The sequence below is a fragment of the Neolamprologus brichardi genome, chromosome 14 (genome assembly GCF_056152115.1).
Source record: "Neolamprologus brichardi isolate AB-2024 chromosome 14, ASM5615211v1, whole genome shotgun sequence".
Lineage (NCBI taxonomy): Eukaryota > Metazoa > Chordata > Actinopteri > Cichliformes > Cichlidae > Neolamprologus > Neolamprologus brichardi.
This window is the reverse complement of record NC_142117.1, coordinates 997,626-1,019,753: the sequence shown is the minus strand read 5'-3', so window position 1 is coordinate 1,019,753 and position 22,128 is coordinate 997,626. Positions and strand designations below refer to the sequence as shown.

The 22,128-nt window shown below is 43.2% G+C and overlaps 3 protein-coding genes across 3 annotated transcripts in view; 2 read left to right on the top strand and 1 right to left on the bottom strand.

Annotated features, from left to right (window-relative positions):
* LOC148098670 (protein NLRC3-like) overlaps window positions 1-22,128 on the bottom strand; it is a 133,838-nt gene that overhangs the window by 15,741 nt on the left and 95,969 nt on the right. The gene's annotated exons all lie outside the window — the stretch shown is intronic.
* Window positions 1-22,128, top strand: part of LOC148098673 (acyl-coenzyme A thioesterase 11-like) — a 48,091-nt gene that overhangs the window by 21,839 nt on the left and 4,124 nt on the right. Inside the window, exons 2-9 of the mRNA XM_087851384.1 lie at window positions 18,762-18,953; window positions 19,034-19,103; window positions 19,179-19,239; window positions 19,365-19,469; window positions 20,284-20,419; window positions 21,324-21,402; window positions 21,608-21,727; window positions 21,799-21,937. Coding sequence (XP_087707510.1) covers window positions 18,770-18,953; window positions 19,034-19,103; window positions 19,179-19,239; window positions 19,365-19,469; window positions 20,284-20,419; window positions 21,324-21,402; window positions 21,608-21,727; window positions 21,799-21,937 — 894 coding nt within the window. The 5' untranslated portion in view covers window positions 18,762-18,769. The remainder of the gene's footprint in view (window positions 1-18,761; window positions 18,954-19,033; window positions 19,104-19,178; window positions 19,240-19,364; window positions 19,470-20,283; window positions 20,420-21,323; window positions 21,403-21,607; window positions 21,728-21,798; window positions 21,938-22,128) is intronic.
* The window catches only part of LOC148098668 (acyl-coenzyme A thioesterase 11-like), a 175,479-nt gene continuing 172,770 nt past the window's right edge, over window positions 19,420-22,128 (top strand). The window contains exon 1 of the mRNA XM_087850574.1: window positions 19,420-19,469. The gene's annotated coding sequence lies outside the window, so the exon portion shown is untranslated. The remainder of the gene's footprint in view (window positions 19,470-22,128) is intronic.

Here is a 22,128-nt window from a genome sequence, read left to right as displayed (position 1 = left end):
TGGCTGCTGCAGGTCGTGTGGTTATCCAGAGGCGAGCAGAGGGAAGCAGTTTCCCCCTGATGAGGTTTGTCAGCAGCACATCCACTGAGGTGGACTTTCTAGGGTCAGTTAGGATTGTAGTTTTGTGGAAGTCCAGAGGAAGTCGACACTCATCCAGACCATCAAAGATGAACACAACCTGGAAGTCTTCAAAGCTGCAGATTCCTGCTTCTTTGGTTTCAGTAAAGAAGTGATGAACAAGTCCCACCAAGCTGAACTTTTCCTCTTTCAGCACATTCAGCTCTCTGAAAGTGAATGGAAACATGAACTGGATGTCCTGGTTGGCTTTGTCTTCAGCCCAGTCCAGGGTGTATTTCTGTGTTAAGACTGTTTTCCCAATGCCAGCCACTCCCTTTGTCAGCACTGGTCTGATTGGTTCATCTCTTCCAGGTGGGAGTTTAAAGATGTCTTCTTGTCTGATTGTTGTTTCTGGTCTGTCTGGTTTCCTGGATGCTGTTTCAATCTGTCTGACCTCATGTTCATCATTGACCTCTGCAGTCCCTCCCTCTGTGATGTAGAGCTCTGTGTAGATCTGATTCAGAAGGGTTGGGTTTCCTGCTTTAGCGATGCCCTCAAACACACACTGGAACTTCTTCTTCAGAGCAGATTTAAGGTTACGATGACAAACTGCAGCTGGAAGTTCTGAATAATAATAAAAATACAACTTCAACAAATATATTTTACAAAACGCTGATGACATTTTCTGACCCACTGAGAAATGACTTAACACACTGGTGTCATGAGTGTCTCATTTATCTAACAGCTTAAAACCTTAAGTAAGAAATCCTCTTACGTCTCTGCAGACGGTCAGCCAGCTCCTCCTGCTTCATTCTCCTCAGGAAGTCCACTGCCATCTTCACAAATGCCTCTCTGCTGCTCCTCTGCTCATCATCCTCCCTCTGAAACTCCAAGCACTGGGGCTTATTTGGATTCAGAGCCTTCTGGATCTTCTTCAGCTCGTTCTTCACAAAAGTGATGATGTTGTCCTCCAGCAGCTGGAGCTGTCTTCAACAAATCCACTTGGATAGTTAGCTGTAGATGATTTTCTCAGTATGATTGTAGGATTTTGAGTTACTCTTTAGATTTATTTAAACTCTTATATTGTGCACAAGTGTTGAACGACCCATAGTTTCTCTGTACTTTTCATAAGAGCAGCCAGACTTTCAGCTAGTTTTTCTTTTGCTCTGCAGGCTTTATGAAGGTGTGTCAAAGTTGTTCTTTGGACATTGGCTGCTTTTTAAATCATTTTCAGTCCTCGTACAGGAACATTCTTCAAGCTAAATCCAAGTATATTAGACCAGAGTAAACTTGATAGATATGCGTGTGTGTGTAACTCTTAGAGCTGTTTGGCTGCTTTTTATGGGGGCTGGGTCTTTGGAAAGTGAGCAAACAACAGTTTTAGTAACACACCCTGAACTGCACACTTTAACAAACAACATGAGATTTTAACTGTAATGTAAAAATCCTGTGATTCACTGTTATTAAGCACAAACACATCTATGGCTCGTTTCTATTAGTAGCTGCTCAGATCGACTGGAGCCATTGGTTTCCATTACAGTTGAGGACCACCTAATGTGGTCGTCTCAATACAGCAGAGTGTCGACTCACATCATTAGTAAGTGCTAATGCTCCTAATTTCCATCATATTTGTCATTTATTTCTCAAAGTTATTGAAGAAACAGTTATTCAGCTTCATTCCCACTGATCTCGACTACAAACTGTTTCTCTTTGGTTTTTGTTTAAAGCCTCGATGTTTAAAACGTTTCCCTGTGATCACATTTGCACCGTCTGATTTCAAAGTTTGTTTCTTTTGGTCATTTAGTCCACAGAGTCCTTGGTGTTCTGAAAGGGACCTATAAATAAATGTATTATTATTAATATTAATAATAAAGTAGTTGTTGTACATGTACAGACCATAAACATGGAGTCCAGCTGTGTTTGATGCTGCTGGGCAGACTGACCACTGGGAACCTCTGAGCTCTGCTGGTCCACTCTGTGGAGGAACCATGGACACACACACACACACATGAAGCCACTTTCATTATTAAAATGTGAATTTAGCCTCTAAAAGCTGTGTTCAGTCAGTGTTGCTGCTTCCTGTGTCTAACCTCACGTATGTGCTTCTGAAAGAACCGTTAAAAATTCCCGTAAACACTTTTAAACCTGTGAAAAAACCTTTTTAGAACAGTTTAAGCTGTTATATGTTGAACTCTTGGCTGACATCATATTGAATGCTGTGGACTCAGAATATGATGTCACTCAAGTTTACATGTGTGTGAAGGCAGACGAGTCAGTACTTTGGTAATACAGTGTAAAGTTGAATTTATTGATTGATTTCCATGAACACCACTGTGGCTCAGTGTTGTCCTGATGGAGTCTCATTAACAGCAGCCAGTATGAGCCAGGCTTTAGCTGCTGGGTCTCTGTGTGACCTCTCAGACTGTTTAACAGATCAGACACAAAGAGAATCAGAGCAGCTCTGTTCTTTAAAGACAAACATTGTGAAAAGATTTTACCTTATTACCTTTATGTTAGCTTTATTTGAATTGCACAGTAATGCCCGTACATAGCGTGCCTGCAATCCTTTAACTGGAACAAAGTAACCACATGAGGAAGTGCTCAAATTTCGACTACACCCACATGTATTGTTTCAACCCATTACAAGATTGTTAATCAACTTGTTCCTCTTTGTCTTGCAAGGCTACCTGTGCAGCCTCGTATGCAATCACCAGAGAAGAAATTGTTTTTCTCTTAACTTGTACTCCACCCATGAGTGTTATGTAAGATAAGACAGTATATAATAAACTCTGAGTGAATGCCTGGCGCGCTTTGCCTACACTTTCTGTAGTCGACGGAACGTGTCAGGCAATCGTCCATGTACATGTATCTATGTACATGTACATCTGAGTCTGTGATTCTTTGCTTCCAGAGGTTTTTCTCCCTACAAACATGAACCCACTCAGGTCACACTTTCCCCACAGATATGAGCATCACTGTCCTCAAACAGCAAATGACCAAGTCTAACATTTGGATCTTTTCTCTTTCATTGTTTTCTTTTTAATGAATCTTTGTAACAATCTGAGGATGTTTCAGGTCATATTTATCCAGGAAACACAAACATGTAAAGGAGTCATCACAGCTCTCTGACCTCGTTGGTCCAGGTTCAGCACTGAAGAATGGATTTGGATCTTTGGACCCGTCACTCCTCACAGACGGACAGCTGGACCCTGCAGACTGTGACCTCTGACCTCTGCAGACACAAACATGATTGAAGCAGCTGTGATCACACAGACTGCAGATAATGCAGCTGTTTCCTGTCAGTAACAGTCCTCTTAGATTAGAGTTCAGCTTTTTACAGGAAAACTGGACAAAACTGATTTTTGTTACAAATTCATTTTCATTTCCTCTCAGCTCACAAACATCATCATCAAGTCATCACAGCTCTCTGACCTCGTTGGTCCAGGTTCAGCACTGAAGTATGGATTTTTATCTTTGGACCGGTCACTCCTCACAGACGGACAGCTGGACCCTGCAGACTCTGCTCTGTCCTCCTCTTCCTCCATCATCATCTTCAGTCAGTCTGAGAGGTAAACCACAAACACTCAGTGAGTTCACATTAACAGGAGTAACTGAGTTACAGTCGCTGACCTCTGACCTGTCATGTAACCTAGAAACCAGGTCAATATGTCTGTAGGTTCAGTCATCCAGGTCATGTGATCTAAGGAGCTTAGAAAGAAAATAGAGACTTCTTTAAGTTTCTGGAAGACGTTTCATCCGAGAAGCTTCTTCAGTTTTAAAACCAAACGGTGGAGAGTCCCAGATATTTAAACCTGAGACGGAAAGAAAGCATGTCGCTGACCCACCATTGATCATGTGATGAGACACATGATCAATGGTGGGTCAACAATATAACAACAATATAAACACTTATTTCAAGGATGAAACTGCGAGTCTGATCACCAGGAGCACAAACATCTGGAGCACAGACATGTGGAGCACAAACATCTGGAGCACAGACATGTGGAGCACAGACATCTGGAGCACAAACATCTGGAGCACAGACATGTGGAGCACAGACATGTGGAGCACAGACATGTGGAGCACAAACATCTGGAGCACAAACATGTGGAGAACAGACATCTGGAGCACAGACATCTGGAGCACAAACATCTGGAGCACAAACATCTGAAGCACAAACATCTGGAGCACAGACATGTGGAGCACAAACATGCGGAGCACAAACATGCATGTGGAGCACAGACATCTGGAGCACAAACATCTGGAGCACAAACATGTGGAGCACAGACATCTGGAGCACAAACATCTGGAGCACAAACATCTGGAGCACAGACATCTGGAGCACAAACATCTGGAGCACAAACACCTGGAGCACAAACATCTGGAGCAGCATGTTGATGCTGTTGGTTGAGATCCTGAAGACTGAAGTCCAGGCAGCTCCAGCAATGATCCACTGATGTGTTTTTATTCCACGTATGAATGTTGTTATTGACAGAGATGAAGTTACTCAAAAAAGTCATTATTACACATATTACACAGAACACTTTAATTAAAAGTAATGGAGTATGTTACTTCATTACTCCTCATAACAGTACTTTCATGTTACTGTGTAAAATGAGCTGAAACACTGTCTCATAATCACCATAATCTAAAGCTGAGGTACAGCCCCACACACCAACACAGATCCTGATGAGGTCACGTGATCTTTCTCTGAGTGTTTATGAACACAAATCAAAGATGAAACAGCACAAAGACACTTCAAAGTGATTCTACTGTAGAAACATGAACAGGTAGAAACCTGCAGCCTGACTGCTCATCACTTTGTTACCTGTTCAGGTTCAGCAGCAGCAGCTCACTTTATCACGGTGCTGGTCTGGGGTCAGTGTTTACTCAGCTTTAACGTCACTCTGGGTTCTTGGCTAGCTTAGCGTTAGCTTAGCTTTAGCTTAGCGTTAACATGCTGTCAGGTGTCTCGTGTGTAAATATTAATCACAGTGACAGTAAAGGAGGTAAAGGGCTGTGACGTCATCACGTACGCTGCGTCCTCTGTGGGCTCTGAGTGAACTCACAAAGTACAAACTACAAGTACACAAACACGAACGTAGCTCAGAGTGGCGGACACACTCGGCCTCGTTGGTCCAGCTGTGAGTCCGTTACCGTGAACTATGGAGCGGCAGATTTGTGCTGGAACTAAGCTGCACACAGCTGATGTTAGCCAGGAAAACATTACACACTGACTTTAATGGAGAGACCGGAAATACAAACACACACAGTTTGTTGTGTGAAGAAATCGAACATGAGCTGAACAAACAGTAAAGTTCCTAAAGACAAACTGTTAAAGGAGGAAACAAAGCAAACTTACAGTTTCTTCACACACCAACAACAAGCGCCACTCCACGAAGTTCAGGAAGTGAAAGTAAACTGTCAGCCTAATGCGGCGTTTGAGGACAATCAGGGGCTTTGAAACACTGTGCTGCGTTCCAGTTCCCCTCAGAAACTCCTAAACTTCTGGCAGGCTGTGATTTATTTCTGCTGGTTTTCCAGTTTGAAGCACAAACATCTGTCATCACTTTGTTGTTCTTCTTCCTGAAGCGTTTGAATATTTCACCACTGAACTGATGTTTCTTCAAAGCTCATTTCAACCTGTTGAAGTCATGAATGAAAGTGCAGACTGAGAGTGGATCACATGACGTTTAAGGTGTGTCATGTGACATGTTCAGTATTGTCACACATGTCTAGATTGTCCCTGATATCATAGCTGCTCAAACACTGATGATTATATTTAAAGAATTATTACTGATGGCAGCAAAGTTTGAATGGAGCTCTCTGTCTGTGCTGATTTGTCGCCCTCTGGAGGTCAAAGCACAAACTGCATGAAGTCAGTGTAACCACCACAGAGACAGGAAGTGTTTTTATGACTGAAATAGTGAAATGATGCTAACGGCTGTCGTTAAGCTCACTGATAGCAGTGCTCACACTGGCATTGGGAATTCCACAGTGTTTCCTTTAATACACCTTCTCTTCGTCAACCATATAAGCCCGGTTGAACGGCTGCAGCTTAACAAACATAGTGTTTACAAACATAGCACAGTGTTCGTACAACCCATAACGTTGCAAAAGAAAGGTGTCTGGAGAGGTAAAACATAAAATCCGTCCCTCCTCATGCACTAGCGTGCAAGCACATTAGTGATGTGTCGGTCGCGAACGAAATGGCTCTTAGAGCCGGGTCTTTGACGTGAACGACGGGAGCCGGCTCCTTATTGCGAGCCGTGGTTTCTTTTTTTTCTCTCTTACCCTCTCTCTCACACTTTTTTCCCGCTTCACTCAGCAAGCGAGCTTCGTGCTTTAAGCTGGGAAGAGGGGGGAGGGGCGGTAGTTACACTCAGTAGCACAGGAACAGAGCGGGAGAGAGAGAGAAAGAGAGCCAGGGACAACAACGTCACATTAGAAAGGTATAGTAATCATCCACAACTATTGTCAGTTGCGGATGATAAAGGATTCAGAAAGTTTATTCATGCAGGTCCATATGACAAAGAATATGCATCTTCTTTTTGTTTTAATATTATAATTTATATTTAATTGTGTTGTGGTTTGCAGTGTTTTGTGTTGTTTCACTTTAAATTTGTTTAAAAGGAAAAAGCTGAAAATTTAAATAGTTAAAAGTTGAAATGTGAATAATTGATTTTTGTATTATATGATTTATTTATTACATTTTATGTGGAGTGAATAAATAAAAGTATATTTACGGTGGCCCCTAGAGACAAAGCACGTACAAACTCCAAAACACGTACAAACTCTGAAGCACGTACAAAAGACAACAGAAGTGCTCCAGGATGCTAGGGGGAAGTGTTGAACTTTTGTTACCTCGTGGCTACACAAGCCAGCAAGTACCAACGACCGGATTTGGTGTGTGGTAGTAACAGGTAAATGAACATTTATTTATTTTTTATTATTTGACTATCGAACATTAAAAGACCAACAAATATAAGTTTGTCATACTTTATCGATGAAATCTTGGAAAATATAAATAACATCTATAGCAGAAGCAGTGTATCACTCTTGGTCTTGCAAGACAATTTTGCGTCCAGTTGTTAATTCTTGAACAATGTGCACCGATCTCTTACAAAAGATGTGGTTTGCTATGGTTCTCTAACCCAACCAGGTTACTAAAGTACTGAAAATGAGGAGACAACATTACAACAACGTGCCAAATAAGCTAGGTCCATCATGTGCAGCCAAGAAACCTGTGACCTGCCAAAGTTTAAGGCGTGGATTTTGGTACGACTTCTAAAGGTCTGTGTTTCTGCAACCAAGACGTTGCTTCAGGCCGTCTACATCCTGTGGTTCTGAACTTTGGATGGACAAATGGCAGCAGCTGTTTATCAGAAGCACCCAGACTGCTCTTGGCGATGGTCTGACTCAGTCCTTGGGCCACGACCTTTTATCCCCTGTTAGCGTTGTTTGGTCTTTGCACCTGCACGTGTCCTTTGCTTCCAGCAAAATGATTGTGACAACGGGACATTCAGCATCTAGCAGATGTTATATCTGCAATATGCAGCAGCAGTTTTTTACAGTTACCTGCCTGCTATACCCAAGAGACGTGATGATTTATGGTGTCGGCCCTGTTATCACAGAATGGGCCACGTGACCAGTTAAAGTGGTGACAAACTGTTGGCTCTGTCAAAACCAAAAGTAGTTATTGGGGCTAAAAAAGGATTTACAGCCTATTAAACGTGCAAGAGAGCTGATCCAGTTTCCAGCGAGTCCATCATCAGCTGGGCTGATTCATGACCAGAACGTCCCAAGTGTGAAGTCAGTGAATCAGTGCTGGCCTGGTGCTGAACACAGTGAGGCTGAAGGGACTGTGGAGACATCAGCACATCACATTTTATATTGGTTTTATTATAATGTGCTTCTAGTAAGAACAAAAGCACAGACACCAACCTCCTGATCTGCGGAGCAGTGGTGGTAGAGGAACTTCGTCTCAGCTTTTTAGTAGAAGAGGGGGTGAGGTGGACTTTGGAGGGCTTCGGGGGAGGGAGGATGGAGCAGTGTGAAGTCTTGGACAGGTTTAACCTGACACAGAAAACAAGAACACCTCATATTTGTGTGTGTGTGTGTGATCCAAGAGCAAATACTAAACTTGATCCTTCACAAAAACAAGCACAACGAACAACTTCTCTAAAAATCCTTCTGATGATTTCTACGCTCACTGCAGGAATCAACATCTGCACACACACTCTGTACAAGAGACAAGAGACAAATACGCTTCGACGTGTGGGAGGTACCTCGAGTTAACCTCCGTGGAAGCCCAGTTCTTGGTTGTGTCAGGTTAGCAGTTTAGTGATGTTAGTTTACAGGAGAAGCACGTTGTGAGTTTGGTTCGTGGTCGTCCTTTGGTTTCTTTTTGCCGCAGCTCCCATATCCCCGATTTGTAACTATTTACTTTTTATGAAATGTTTCTTGAACTATGGCAGCATCTTATATATCTGCTATATTTGGGCCGTGGATTCAGGGACCAAAACAAAAACTGTAGTGAGCAGAGGTATTATCTACTGATTGTGTGTCTGGCGGCAGCCACGGGTGGAGAGCAGAGGCAGCGGGCAGGCCAATCGAAACGCAGCTCAGGCCGCGGCTGCAGCAAAAACTTGGGCGTAGGAGGAGCGATTCTGGCAAACCGTCAGGAGGGGGAAGTGGTGCTCTACCAACACGGTGTCCAGTAAAGATGGAGGCCTGCTGACTCCAACTGAGGACACTGTCAGGCAGTAGAAGGAATACTCTGACAACCTCCACAACCTTCATCTCACTCATGATTAACTAAAGTATCCAAAGACAACAACTTCTCTTGTTGCATTTAGGTTTCAGTTTAACCGAAGAACAAAAAAGGATGCATGAGCTCGAGCAGGTTATACACAACATTTACGCTGCACAGATGAGAACACAGCAGGATTTCATGCAGTCCAGTCTGTCTGTTAGACAGCGTGCAAACAAAGCATTCGACAACAGTCACTTATGTACTTTCTGACATCCACAAAAACATATTGGTGTCTATTATATCTCCTTGTTAATAAAAACTTTGTTTTGAGCTAATTCTCAACGTGTCTCTTGCACTGACCACAATAACCATTTATCATTAATTAAATTACAGATATTGGTACCTTGAGCAGGATGACGCTGATCTCGGTGGGCGTTTTCCCTTCAGTGCTCTCAGTTCGTCTCCCTGTGTCAGACTGACTTCTTTGCAGTTATTCTGCACAGACACAGAAAGAAAGACACAATTAGCAGCATGAAAACACAACATTGTGATCAGAACTCAGTAGCCTGTTTGAATTCTGCAGTAACTATTAAAAAAAGGTGCTATGAAGTCACACCGCTGACCTCATCCAAGCTATATGACTTGCAGAGCACGGTGTTGATTGACAGGTCATCCATGCTGGAAAGCAGCGAGGACACTGCCTCCTGTTTGCCTCCCTGCACAGAGTCAGAGCGGTGAAGCTGCTGTTGCTGCAGCTGCTGCTGCCGACTCCGTCTCTGTTGGACCAGCTTCTGTTTAGACCGATGCACGTCACCCTGAACCAGGCACGTGCAGAGGGGGGGGCTAGAGGGGCTTGAGCACCCGCCCCTTTCCTGATGGGTGCCCAAAGTGCCCTTTTGTTGAGGCAACTTTTTAAAAAAAATTATTTATTTATTTTTTTAATGTGTGTGTGCGTGCAGAGTCCTGTCAGTGCCCCTCAACAATAATATTTAACTATTAATCACAGTTTTGCTAAATAAAAGGATCTGGCTCTCATCAGTCACATGATCACATTTAACCAATGATCGCCCTTGACGGCAGAACGCGCTGGTTACGAGCCGGGAACGAGCTCACAAAGAGCACGTGCATTTTTAGCGGTCCGGAGCTGTAGGAGAAACACAAATTAACTCAGAGACACAGACTGATGCAACAAAACCAGTAAGTAGGTGTACAGCATACACTGTAGTGTATAGCACACAGGAGTGTTAGCTTATTACGTACACGTTGGTAAGCTGTCTTGTTGCAACTGACGAACTGAAACAAACGAGTGTGCTGTGTGTGCAACAGCGCGACAAACATTACCTGTCCTTTTATTAACTGCACATGTAGTGCTGGTCATAGCTGCTGGCTACCTGTGTAAGGCTGTCATGGGTCTGTTGCTCTGTCACCGTTTTAAGGAACATATTTAGTTTTAAAGTATTTAGAACATATTTAGTTTTAAAGAAGTTTCCGGGCTTTTCCTGCCTTTCTTGGGGGATTATATTTCACTAAAAAACGATCTAATATGCATGTCCACATAATTATGCATTATTATAATTATAATATATTAAAAAACACATGCTGTATTTTAAAGAACATACATTAAGAAGCAGATTATATTAGATTTATATTTTAAATAAGACAACATTTGGATTTTACAGCAGTAAAATGATTGTATCTCTACAGTTTAAAAATGTAATAAGCTTTGCCCCTGCACAGAGTGGATAGTGAAACAAATGGAAACATCATAAATACATTATTTCATATTTATTACTTCCCCCTCCTCATTGCTTTATTATTGTAGCTCTAGTAATAAATAATAATGTAAGGATTCTGGATCAGCACAGTGATGCCCATAGTATATACAGTATTCTGAAGAAGGTCTAAAATGTCACTGTGTGTGCATGTGTGGGTTTTATTTAGATGGATTTTTAAAAAAAATATTACTCATGATATAACATTGTCCAGACATGGCTGGTAAGGACATGAGGAGGGAACAGTAGGAGCTGTGTGAGGCTACTAAAGGCAGTGCTATAACATTTTTCTGTCATCATTTTATTATAGATTAAGTGCAAGAGTTGTTAGGTGTGGATAATTAGATTATAGTTTATTGCAATAGCAAGTTGTGCCTTGTTCTCAGATAGACAGCAAGGGGAGAGTGATATATGAGATGATGGGATGGAAGGAAGAAGAGAAGCAAAGAGTGATTCACAGGCAGAGCCGAGTTTATTTCTCACAGTTTTTGTTGCCTTATGGTTCCAAGCGCTGTCACCAATCTTTGCATTTTGTTATTATCTCATGACACTTGTTTAATCAGCTACCATCTCTCCTGTGGACTTTTTACTGTCTACAGTCTCAGATCAACACAGCCCTGCCCTCCAGCACTATCCACAGCAACCCCTCAACAGCAACATTGTACCCATCAGGTAAAACATCGGCTACGTTTTCTTTGCCTTGTTGCCCATATTAGATTCTTAATGAATGTGTGTTGTTGTTATTCAGCCTGGCTCAATGTGCCCCTTTTTAACTTTGAGCACCCGCCCCTTTAAACCTCTCTGCACGGCCCTGCCCTGAACCCACAAACTGTGCTGCTTCCTGCACACAAACATCAAACACACGCCACAAACTAACTGTGATATCATGTTTAGCAGGTATAACATTCAACATCCTGGTTTAACGTGTAAGTAGTCACACAAACAGTGTTGCCAACTCCTCAGTAAGGAAAATCGCTATTGGCTGTCCTAAAAGTCCCTAGAAGACGCTAAATGACGTCATCACCTAATTTGCATAATTGGTCATGCTAATGTAATTGCAACCTACGTTGTTGGAGAGAGAAATAACATCATGGAAGAGACATAAAGTGAGTAAAAAACGTCCTAAATGCATTTATGAATTATTTATTTATCTATGAATAAAACTGAATTAAATTACTGTTGTTACAGAATAAGAGGAGAACAATGTCAAATGTGGCTCAAACTGGGATTTTTAAGTTAAAATGAGGTTAAAATGACCAAAATGAAGTTAATAAGTGTCATTTTAATTTTACTAAAATCATCTGTGTTAGACGTTGTTGCTACCTTGTGGATTCCTTGTAAGCAGTTTAGGACGGTGAGGTTAAAAGAGCACTCTCCAACTGCTGCGTCTCTGTGGCAGACACACACAGACACACAGACACACACACACACACACACAGACACACACACACACACAGACACACACACAGACACACACACACATACACAGACACACACATACACAGACACACACACACATACACAGACACACACACACACACACACACACATACACAGACACACACACACATACACAGACACACACATACACAGACACACACACACATACACAGACACACACACACACACACACACACACACACAGAGTGTAGTTATCAGGGTTCAGATCATATCTGGTCACATGTGGTCTCAGGCTTGTTTGCACTGTAAATAAACACAAAGCCTCCATCAAGGTGAAGCACTGACGATAATGCTACTGATGTGGAGACAATAAGCTATGTATGGGATTATTATTATGTGAAAAGACAGATTTTTATCAGCCCTTGGTGATCATAGGTTGGTCTCCAGTGAAAGACTGCCACCTGCTGTCTGTTTACATGCTCTGTCTGCTCGTCATGTTGGCCCTGGGTGAGAAGCGACAGCCTCTGCTGTAGTTACTGATGCACCAACATGGATACGAGCAAACTAACAGCTTCATGTAGATTTGTTTTAAAGGCTGAACGCTGCATTACCAACCAGCCAGGCAACAATGAAGATCATTAAACTGAGAAGGGACTCTGTGTCAGTATTTTAGATAAATGATAAAACAGATCATATCTCTGAGTTTGATGCAACAGAATTGTTTTATACAAATATGCAATAATGTCCAAACCGAGAAAAGAAGAAGAAACAGAAGTTTTGTGAAACTTTGGGTAATAAATGAGATATTTAGGAGGGGAGGGTTTGTTTTTGTGACACTGCTACTCACATTTCTGAAGCAGGACACGGATCCAAGCACATCATGTTAGCGTTGCTTTTTTCTAATTAACCAAAGACAAAAAGGTCGTCTGGCTTCGTCTGTGATGTGACAAACGTCTGTGTAGAGTAAATACATCAGTGTGAAACGCTGCTATTTCTCACATCAGGGAAACGTGAAAAAGCCTCTGAGGGTCCATACTTTGTTCTTTGACTAGATTAACTATGATGATTCTCAGCTCTAAGTAATCATGAGCCTCGTCTGTGTAAAACAAGCTGCTTCAGCACCACCATCTGAGTTTAAGAGTAGGGCTTCTGTACCAACATGTGCCTGAGATGACTGTTGTTTGATCCAAGGGTTGGAAAAGCCTCTGAAGTCAGTCAGAGACTGTCCTGACTGTTTGGGTATGTTTATCCACTGATGGGGTAGCCAGCATGATCCATTCATTTGACCTGTTGAAAAAACACCGGGGCAGTGATCTAGACGTCCAACTACACGATCCCACCACCTGACACGCCGCTCTTACACGTACAACACGTGTTCGAAGAGGAAACCAGCTTCCTCACATAGTCTTTGGTTAAATATATGAACCAAGGCTGCTGCGTCAGGTTTAGGACATGTGCTCATTGAGATGAAGATACAACATTAAACATGTTTCTCCCAGCAGACATGACACCAGTCTGTGTTTCATGCATGCATTCATGCAGCCACTAGACCTGCTTACAATTGTTGTAATGATGAAACATGAAGAAGAGAGAGACAGAGAACTGCATACAGCCAACATCAGCGCTCCATCTGATGAATGTGTTCTGATGTAACACATCAGAGAGCGATGGCACATTGAACTTTCCAGGAAGCTGCTGCCAACACTCAAAGCTGTCATCGATGCCGTTTCGGGATTGTGACGTAAAATAAGCTTCAGTTTGACCAGAACGTTAACACCATCCACCTGATTCTGAGCGCCCCACATCACTCCTAAATGATCAATTCAATTCAATTCAATTTTATTTATAATGCGCCAAATCACAACAAAAGTCGCCTCAAGGTGCTTCATAGATACAGAGAAAAACCCAACAATCATATGACCCCCTATGAACAAGCACTTTGGCGACAGTGGGAAGGAAAAACTCCCTTTTAACAGGAAGAAACCTCCAGCAGAACCAGGCTCAGGGAGGGGCGGGGCCATCTGCTGTGATTGGTTGGGGTGAGAGAAGGAAGACAGGATAAAGACATGCTGTGGAAGAGCGACAGAGGTTAATAACAGGTATGATTCAATACAGAGAGGTCTGTTAACACATAGTGAGTGAGAAAGGTGACTGGAAAGGAAAAACTCAATGCATCATGGGAATCCCCCGGCAGCCTACGTCTATTGCAGCATAACTAAGGGAGGATTCAGGGTCACCTGGTCCAGCCCTAACTATATGCTTTAGCAAAAAGGAAAGTTTTAAGCCTAATCTTAAAAGTAGAGATAGTGTCTGTCTCCCGAATCCAAACTGGAAGCTGGTTCCACAGAAGAGGGGCCTGAAAACTGAAGGCTCTGCCTCCCATTCTACTTTTAAATACTCTAGGAACAACAAGTAGGCCTGCAGAGCGGGAGCGAAGTGCTCTAATAGGGTGATATGGTACTACAAGGTCATTAAGATAAGATGGGGCCTGATTATTTAAGACCTTGGATGTGAGGAGCAGGATTTTGAATTCAATTCTGGATTTAACAGGAAGCCAATGAAGGGAAGCCAAAACAGGAGAAATCTGCTCTCTCTTTCTAGTCCCTGTCAGTACTCTTGCTGCAGCATTTTGGATTAACTGAAGGCTTTTCAGTGAGTTTTTTGGACATCCTGATAATAATGAATTGCAGTAGTCCAGCCTGGAAGTAATAAATGCATGAACTAGTTTTTCAGCGTCACTCTGAGACAGGATATTTCTAATTTTAGAGATGTTGCGCAAATGGAAGAACGCAGTCTTACATATTTGTTTAATATGTGCGTTGAAGGACATGTCCTGGTCAAAAATGACTCCAAGGTTCCTCACAGTGTTACTGGAGGCCAAGGTAATGCCATCCAGAGGAAGAATCTGGTTAGATACCATATTTCTAAGCTTTTCAGGGCCGAGTACAATGACCTCAGTTTGATCGCTGTGGTACTCCATCACTGCCATCACATCAGTGCTGGACCGACTCCCAGTCCTGCAGCAGTTCATGAAGCATCACAGCTCTCAAAGATTGCTTCCAACTTGCGAGGTCTGAATAGCTCCGTTCCCAAAGCAATTTCTGCCACAAAGTCCTCCTACAGGAAATCATTTTCATTCACAAGATCTGGCAAATCTCCTTTGAGAATGAAAAGAAATCATTACACAGTCAGTGACGAGTCACAGTTTGTCAGGTCACAGAGTCCAACATCCTTCTGTTCTTGACAAAAATATTATTGAGCTTTATAATCTAAGACGAAACGTCTTTCTGTCCTTCAAAGCTTAGAAGATAAAACAGAAAAGATTCAGGATTGATTGTTGAACACCTCTGGAAGATCGATATGTTACTTCTTTTAAACAAACCACCAAATGAGCAACACAACACCTGGAGCACACCTGGAGCATCTGCTGAAGCTGTTCTGGAGGAACATGGTGTCCCAAAAGGTTACTGACTCTTCAGTGTCATATGTTTATATTAAACTTGTTATATTAACTGTAGATTGTTTTGCTAAAGCATATAGTTAGGGCTGGACCAGGTGACCCTGAATCCTCCCTTAGTTATGCTGCAATAGACGTAAGCTTTTTTTTTTTATTATTATTATTAATCACTGTGTAACTGCTGTGAATTCACAGTAACTGCATCTCCTTACAAATGTTCATTAGATTAACCACACTTATACAGACTGTATATAACTACCAACTCTCCATGTTGATGGATCGCCTATATTGGCTGGAAATATTCATTTCCAGAGAAAAGACACAGACAGACTCTGCTTACAGGATGTGATGTGACAACACTGATGAAATATTGATGTGTCATATTTGTCCAAGACGTATTTCATTGTTATGGAACAAGAGAATATTAAAATCATGATGAACAGGTGTGGTGATTTCTATGACTTTGTGTATATAATTTGGCATTTTGTACAAATGTAGGCCAATAATAAATATATGATATCATTTCATTCTTTTCACAGGTTTATTTGCATGACGCACAAACAGACACAATTGAAAGGTACAAATGTGCATGAAACGAATTCAAACGTGCTGCAGATGTGTGTCACAGGTTGATCTGGCTGTAGGCTGTGGCACTTGGCCAGAGGTGGCGCTGGTTGACTCGAGTCCATGTTAGTGCACAAAGTAAACTGCTCGCTGTAGTTGTGAAGCAAAAACGCTGAAAACGGAGAAATAAAACGTGTGAGGGGAACGATAACGACGACAAGAGTATCCCGATCGTTTACTCTTGCTGTCCTGTGAACAACATCGGCGTGGTGTTAATTGTTTGCTGTTTTCGCGATCGCGTCGCGCATGAGGATATCACCAGGTAAACTTTCTTAAACATTTTGTTGTTCAACAGCATCAAGACTGACGGAGTGTGTTTGAGATAACCTCACAAGTGTCACAGGTGACACATTTGGCGTTTTTTTTGCTGGTTTGTCGGTAGCAGCTCCTGAAACGCAAGACTGCCACACATCTGTTCGACCAAATCCAGGTGATCTAAACGCCAGTAGATCTGGAACACCGGTCACTGAGCAGGAAGCTTGAGCCAGCTGATTCCAACAGTGCTGACAAACAGACTGTGGTTTGTGTTGTGAAAGCGGTGAGTGATGGTTTGTTAGAGGCTCATTAACAGCCTTTCTGATACGTGGAGTGACTTTGTTTTGAATGCAGTGTTGCTCAATTCTATTCTATTCTAAATGCTCATTCTGTGTTAGCCTTTGACACGAGTGCTGTTAAGTACACAACATACTGTTTTTGGCTCCATCCCATTTGTAACAGTAACTGCAGGTTAATATTTATAATAATATAATAATAAAATTATAATAATGTGTTTGTATCCAAAACAACATTGCAAACTGCTGGACACCTAACCTGTATGTAGCACAACAACAGAGCATCTGTGTATTTATACACATGTGCAGCACATAAATGAATACAATGAAAACAAAGAACAATCAACAACATATCAAACTATGTATTAGAACCTGAACTATAGGATACAATAAAAAGAAAATCTGATGCATTAAGAACAAAACCCCTCAAAAACCAACCTACTGTGTTCTGGAGCATGCAGCGTAGACAATGCTGTGCAGGCTTACAGTGACCAGCAGAACCAAGCAATCAGCCACCACAGCTGTCACATCTACAGTCTGATATGCAGCTCCACCATAGATCCCACAGCTTTAGCTGTCAGATGGCCTCACAGCTGACTCTGGACTCCTTTGGTGTACAGAGGAGTTCATGGTGTGCCCGGATCCTGTGGCTGCAAAGCAAATGTAAAGAATCCCCATCATTGAGCGTTCATATGAGGAGGTCTGGTGTGGCGTTGTGCATTATGGCTGAACTTGTGTTCACTTTGTTCCAGGACTCTCTATGTGCACTCAGGTGCATCTTTACAAACCTCAGCTGTGCTGCACCTTCTTTTCCACTGATAACGGGCTGACGTGGATCCATCGACTGACACTTACAGTCAGTTACCTGATGAATGTTTGGGTGGGAAGCAGACTGGGAGTGCTGAGCAGCAGCTCCTCAACCAGTTTACAGTTGGTTCTAGGGCTGTTCGATACAACGATATATATCGATGATGATATAAAAACGTCTATTGTTTCATTTTACGCTGTCGTTTGTTTCGTGGTGTCGCAAAATAAACTGTTTACAGCAATATTTTTCATGTTTTGATGTCACTGTAGTTATTATTAATTTCTTAAGTTCTCTCTTTCTCTTATATTTAATATAACCACACTACGGACGGACAAGCGCCTGTTTTTATGCGTTGTCATTAGCAACAACGACGGTAAAACCACCGCGTGTCCGTTTGTTCCACATAAACCTTTCACAATAAAGCTCAAGATCCTGTTGAGACTTTTCAAAATAAACTGAATCACGTGAAAGATGCAGATTATTTACAGATGAGAAGTAAAAAAGACGCCAGGTACTAAAAAATAAACCTTAGACTCAAACGTTAGAACAGGCTTTTCCCCGCAGCACGCCGTGAAATAAACACTCAAAGAAAACAGCCGATGTTACAACTTATGTCTAAAAACGTATCGTTTCATGCATCGGTTAAAACACTCGACTCCAGCTACATGACGCGCAGCTGGAAACACTTCACGCAAGTCGAGCTGATTCACAGACTTTACAGAAAATGTCACATTTTTGTGATTTATATCGTTATCAGACGATAGATGTTTTATATCAGGATATGAGGTTTTGGTCATGTCGCACAGCCCTAGTTGGTTCTTTGCTAAATTGTCTGTTGTGTGTAGACGCACTGGTTCACCTCCTGGGTTAGGTGTCTCTTTCTCCCCAACCAATCACAGCAGATGGCCCCGCCCCTCCCTGAGCCTGGTTCTGCTGGAGGTTTCTTCCTGTTAAAAGGGAGTTTTTCCTTCCCACTGTCACCAAGTGCTGCTCATAGGGGGTCATATGATTGTTGGGTTCTTCTCTGCATGTATCACTGTAGGCTCTACTGTACAGTTTAAAGCACCTTGAGGTGACTGTTGTTGTGATTTGGTGTTTTATAAATAAAGCTGAATTGAATGCTTCAAAAAGAGTCATAGGTCAGTTTTAAGTGACTGAACAAACAAAAAGACATTCATCTGAAATTGGACTAGAGCGAAACTCTTCTTCAGTATCAGGTTTCAAAATGATCACAAAGTCTGGCTCTTTGGGGCAAAACAAAAGAAAATGAGGTGTGACTCAAGACTTTTGCACAGTACTGTAGCTTCAGTGTCTTTCCTTTACTTTGTTTCCCCAGCTTTCCAAATGAGTTCCAGGACATCAGATTGTTTGGAGGAAGAGGATGGAGAAGAGGAGGAAGAAGAAGAAAACTACAACCCGACAGAGGTGAAAATGAGTCAGATCGTGATGCCCTGTCACAGCAACCATCGGCAGGAGCTCGGCGTGGGTCAGCTGCTCAAATGGATCGACTCCGCCGCCTGCCTCTCCGGTGAGCTTTGTGTGTCTCAGGTGTGTGTTGGAAGCTGTGAGCGTGTAGTGTTGTAATGACCCAACTGTTCGACCGTGCAGCTGAGAGGCACGCTGGGAGTCCCTGCGTCACCGCTTCCATGGATGACATCCACTTTGAGCACACCATCAGGTGAGAGGAGGCGTGTGTGAGTGTGTGGAAGGGTTGGGCTGAAGGTAGTAACTCCGCCTTTCCATCTTTCTTCAGTGTAGGTCAGGTGGTGAATATCAGGGCAAAGGTCAACAGAGCCTTTAACACCAGCATGGAGGTCAGTGAACTTCTGCTGTTCTTTGTGCCTTTCGTTGTTTTTGAAATCAGTTAGCTGCGTGTGCTTTTCTCACGGGTACAACCATGTGTGTTTACCTTAACGTACTGTCCCGTACTTCCCCTCAGGTGGGCATACAGGTGAACTGTGAGGACCTGTTCTCTGATCGTCACTGGAGGGTTTGTCATGCCTACGCCACCTTTGTTACCCAGCGCACAAGCACAGGACAAAAGGTGCATGATCACGACACTCTGGAGAGTGTGTGGACGTTTGCCACATTACTGATAACTAGATGAAGATCGTTGTTTAAAAGCATGTTGTTCATGTGTTGTTGCATCTCAAAGGAAGTTTAGTACGTAACCTAGTAACCGTTCAAGATAAACATCACAAAATGCTTCACAACATAAAAACAAAGGTTGACCAAAAGTCTGAAAAGAGTTTTTAGTTGTTTTTCAATCCAGTTTTATTTACACAGCATCAAATCACAACAACAGTCACACCAAGGTGCTTTATCCTGCACAGTAGAGCCTACAGTGATACATGCAGAGAAGAACAATCACATGACCCCCTGTGAGCAGCACTTTGGTGACAGTGGGAAGGAAAAACTCCCTTTTAACAGGAAGAACCAGGCTCAGGGAGGGGCGGGGCCATCTGCTGTGATTGGTGGGGGGGGGGAGCTCAGAGTCTGGGGGCTGCTGCTCGTGTGTCTGCTTTAGTTTTCAGCATCGTATGATGCACAGCGAGCACACGCTGGTCACGTGACCTCGGGGACACATAGCTGACGTTTGTCCACGTAGAGCTCAGAGGTCAAAGTCCTAAAGTGGACTCTGAGTTTGATGTGACAGTTTCCTTGACCTTAGTCAGGACTTATGTTTGTCTTTATTAAATCAGAGGAAGCTGTGACACAACGTCAGAGTCTCAGCACTGATACAGGAGCTTTGTGACAGCGAGACGAACTGCAGCAGCACCACAGACACCATCATACCACCAGCTCTCATTGTGAAACAGAGTCTGTGTGTGTGTGTGTGTGTGTGTGGTACCTCACAGGTGACCTTGAAGCCCATTGTTCCTGTCACGCAGAAGGAGCAGGTTGAACACAGCGTGGCCGCTGAAAGGCGGAGGGTCCGAATGGTGCACGATGACATCATCAAGGATTTGCTTTCCAATGAGTCTGTGCAGCAGGGTGAGTGATGCACCCGGCCACGTCCCAGCAGACAGTCTTTGCACTTCACTGCGTCTTTGTGCGTGTAGAAAGCACAGGACAGACGAGAGGAGCTGAGGGTTTACATGAGAACGTCAGAAGTGCTGGAGAAGCATGTGAGGCTGGTGCATGACATGGGGAGGGTCTGCTCTCAGCCCCTTCTGTGAACGTGAGGTTTGCAGATGATGTGACCTGTAGGGAGAGCAGGTAACAGGAAAGAGTTTAAATACCTGGGCTCAACCATCCAGAGCAACAGACAGGTTTCAGGGCGCTGACGGCTGCTGTCAGAGCGATTTGGTTTTGGTTTCTTTGCCAGATCTGTTGTCTGAAGACCAACAAGGAGACCCAATGGATTTACATTACCAAGTGGATCATCACAGCTTTGCCGTATTGGTCCATTTGATCGACCTTTGTTGTTATTATTTAGTTTATTTTCAGTTGTTACAGACGGGACAGACATGCCTGAGGGATAGGAAAGGGAGAAAGAAAGAAAAACAGAAGGGGAGAGGGACAGTGAGAAAGGAAACATAAAAAGAGAAAGAAGAGAAAACAAGCAAAAAAAACAGAGCAACATACTAAACACAACACCATCACGTTAATCTAGCTAAGTGTAAACAGCAGTAAATACTAAATACTGAATGTTGTTGTGCAGCACGCAGGACAGACAGCGCACAATGTGCTTTGAAGTAGCAGCCAAGAAAGGTGTAGTTTATGTCTATGAACAGTGAACACCCGTGTGCACACCTGTGTGGATCAGCGCGTATGGATCCTACACACAGGTTTGTAAATGAGGCCCAGCTGTTTTACATGTGCACATATATGTGACTGTTCAGTGCATCAGTGTGTCATCGTACCGCTGAGACATGACTGTCAGATCATGCATGAGGTGTGTTTGAATCCCAGGTAAACACATTTGGAGGGCAGATCATGGCCTGGATGGTGAATGTAGCTACAATCGCTGCCAGGTACAGTCACAAACACTTCTTTCCTTCATACTTTTACCTAAAAATAGGATGCATCATTGTGACCTTTGACCTCCATATTGTGATCAGTGTAGTTCAGTCCTGGCGCAGATTAAAGGATCTGTCCAGCTGTATCTGTATGAGTAACCTGAACACGGCGAGCGCGTGGGAGGTCGTGGCCTATTGTCTCTGTGCTCTTTGCTTGCAGTCGTCTGTCTCAGGCTCATCCCACCCTTCGAGCCATCGACATGTTCACCTTCAGAGGACCTTCTCAGGTTGGAGACAGATTGCTGCTGAAGGCGATCGTGAACAACGCCTTCAGAAACAGGTATCCCAGAACACTGGCTCAGCGCTGCAGCTGTGCAGCAGACAGAGAACTGACACGTGTCCTTACTGCAGCATGGAGGTGGGCGTGCGTGCGGAGGCCTACCACGAGGAGGGGCCTAACCGACACATAAACTCCGTCTTCATGACCTTTGAGGTGCTCGATGATGGCGGGAAGCCACGCACATTACCACGGATACGACCTGAACCCCTGGTGAGTTAAGCTAACGCTCACAAACGGCTCGTTAGCGTGATGCATCCGTAAAGTGTCTGGATGTGACGCGGCTGTCTGTGATTGGCTAATACTGACTGAAAGACATGAAATCTGCTTCAGAATTTGTGGTATGAAACCGCACTCTGATTGGCTAACAAGGTGTCAGTCACAAGACATCAGCCTGTGAACGT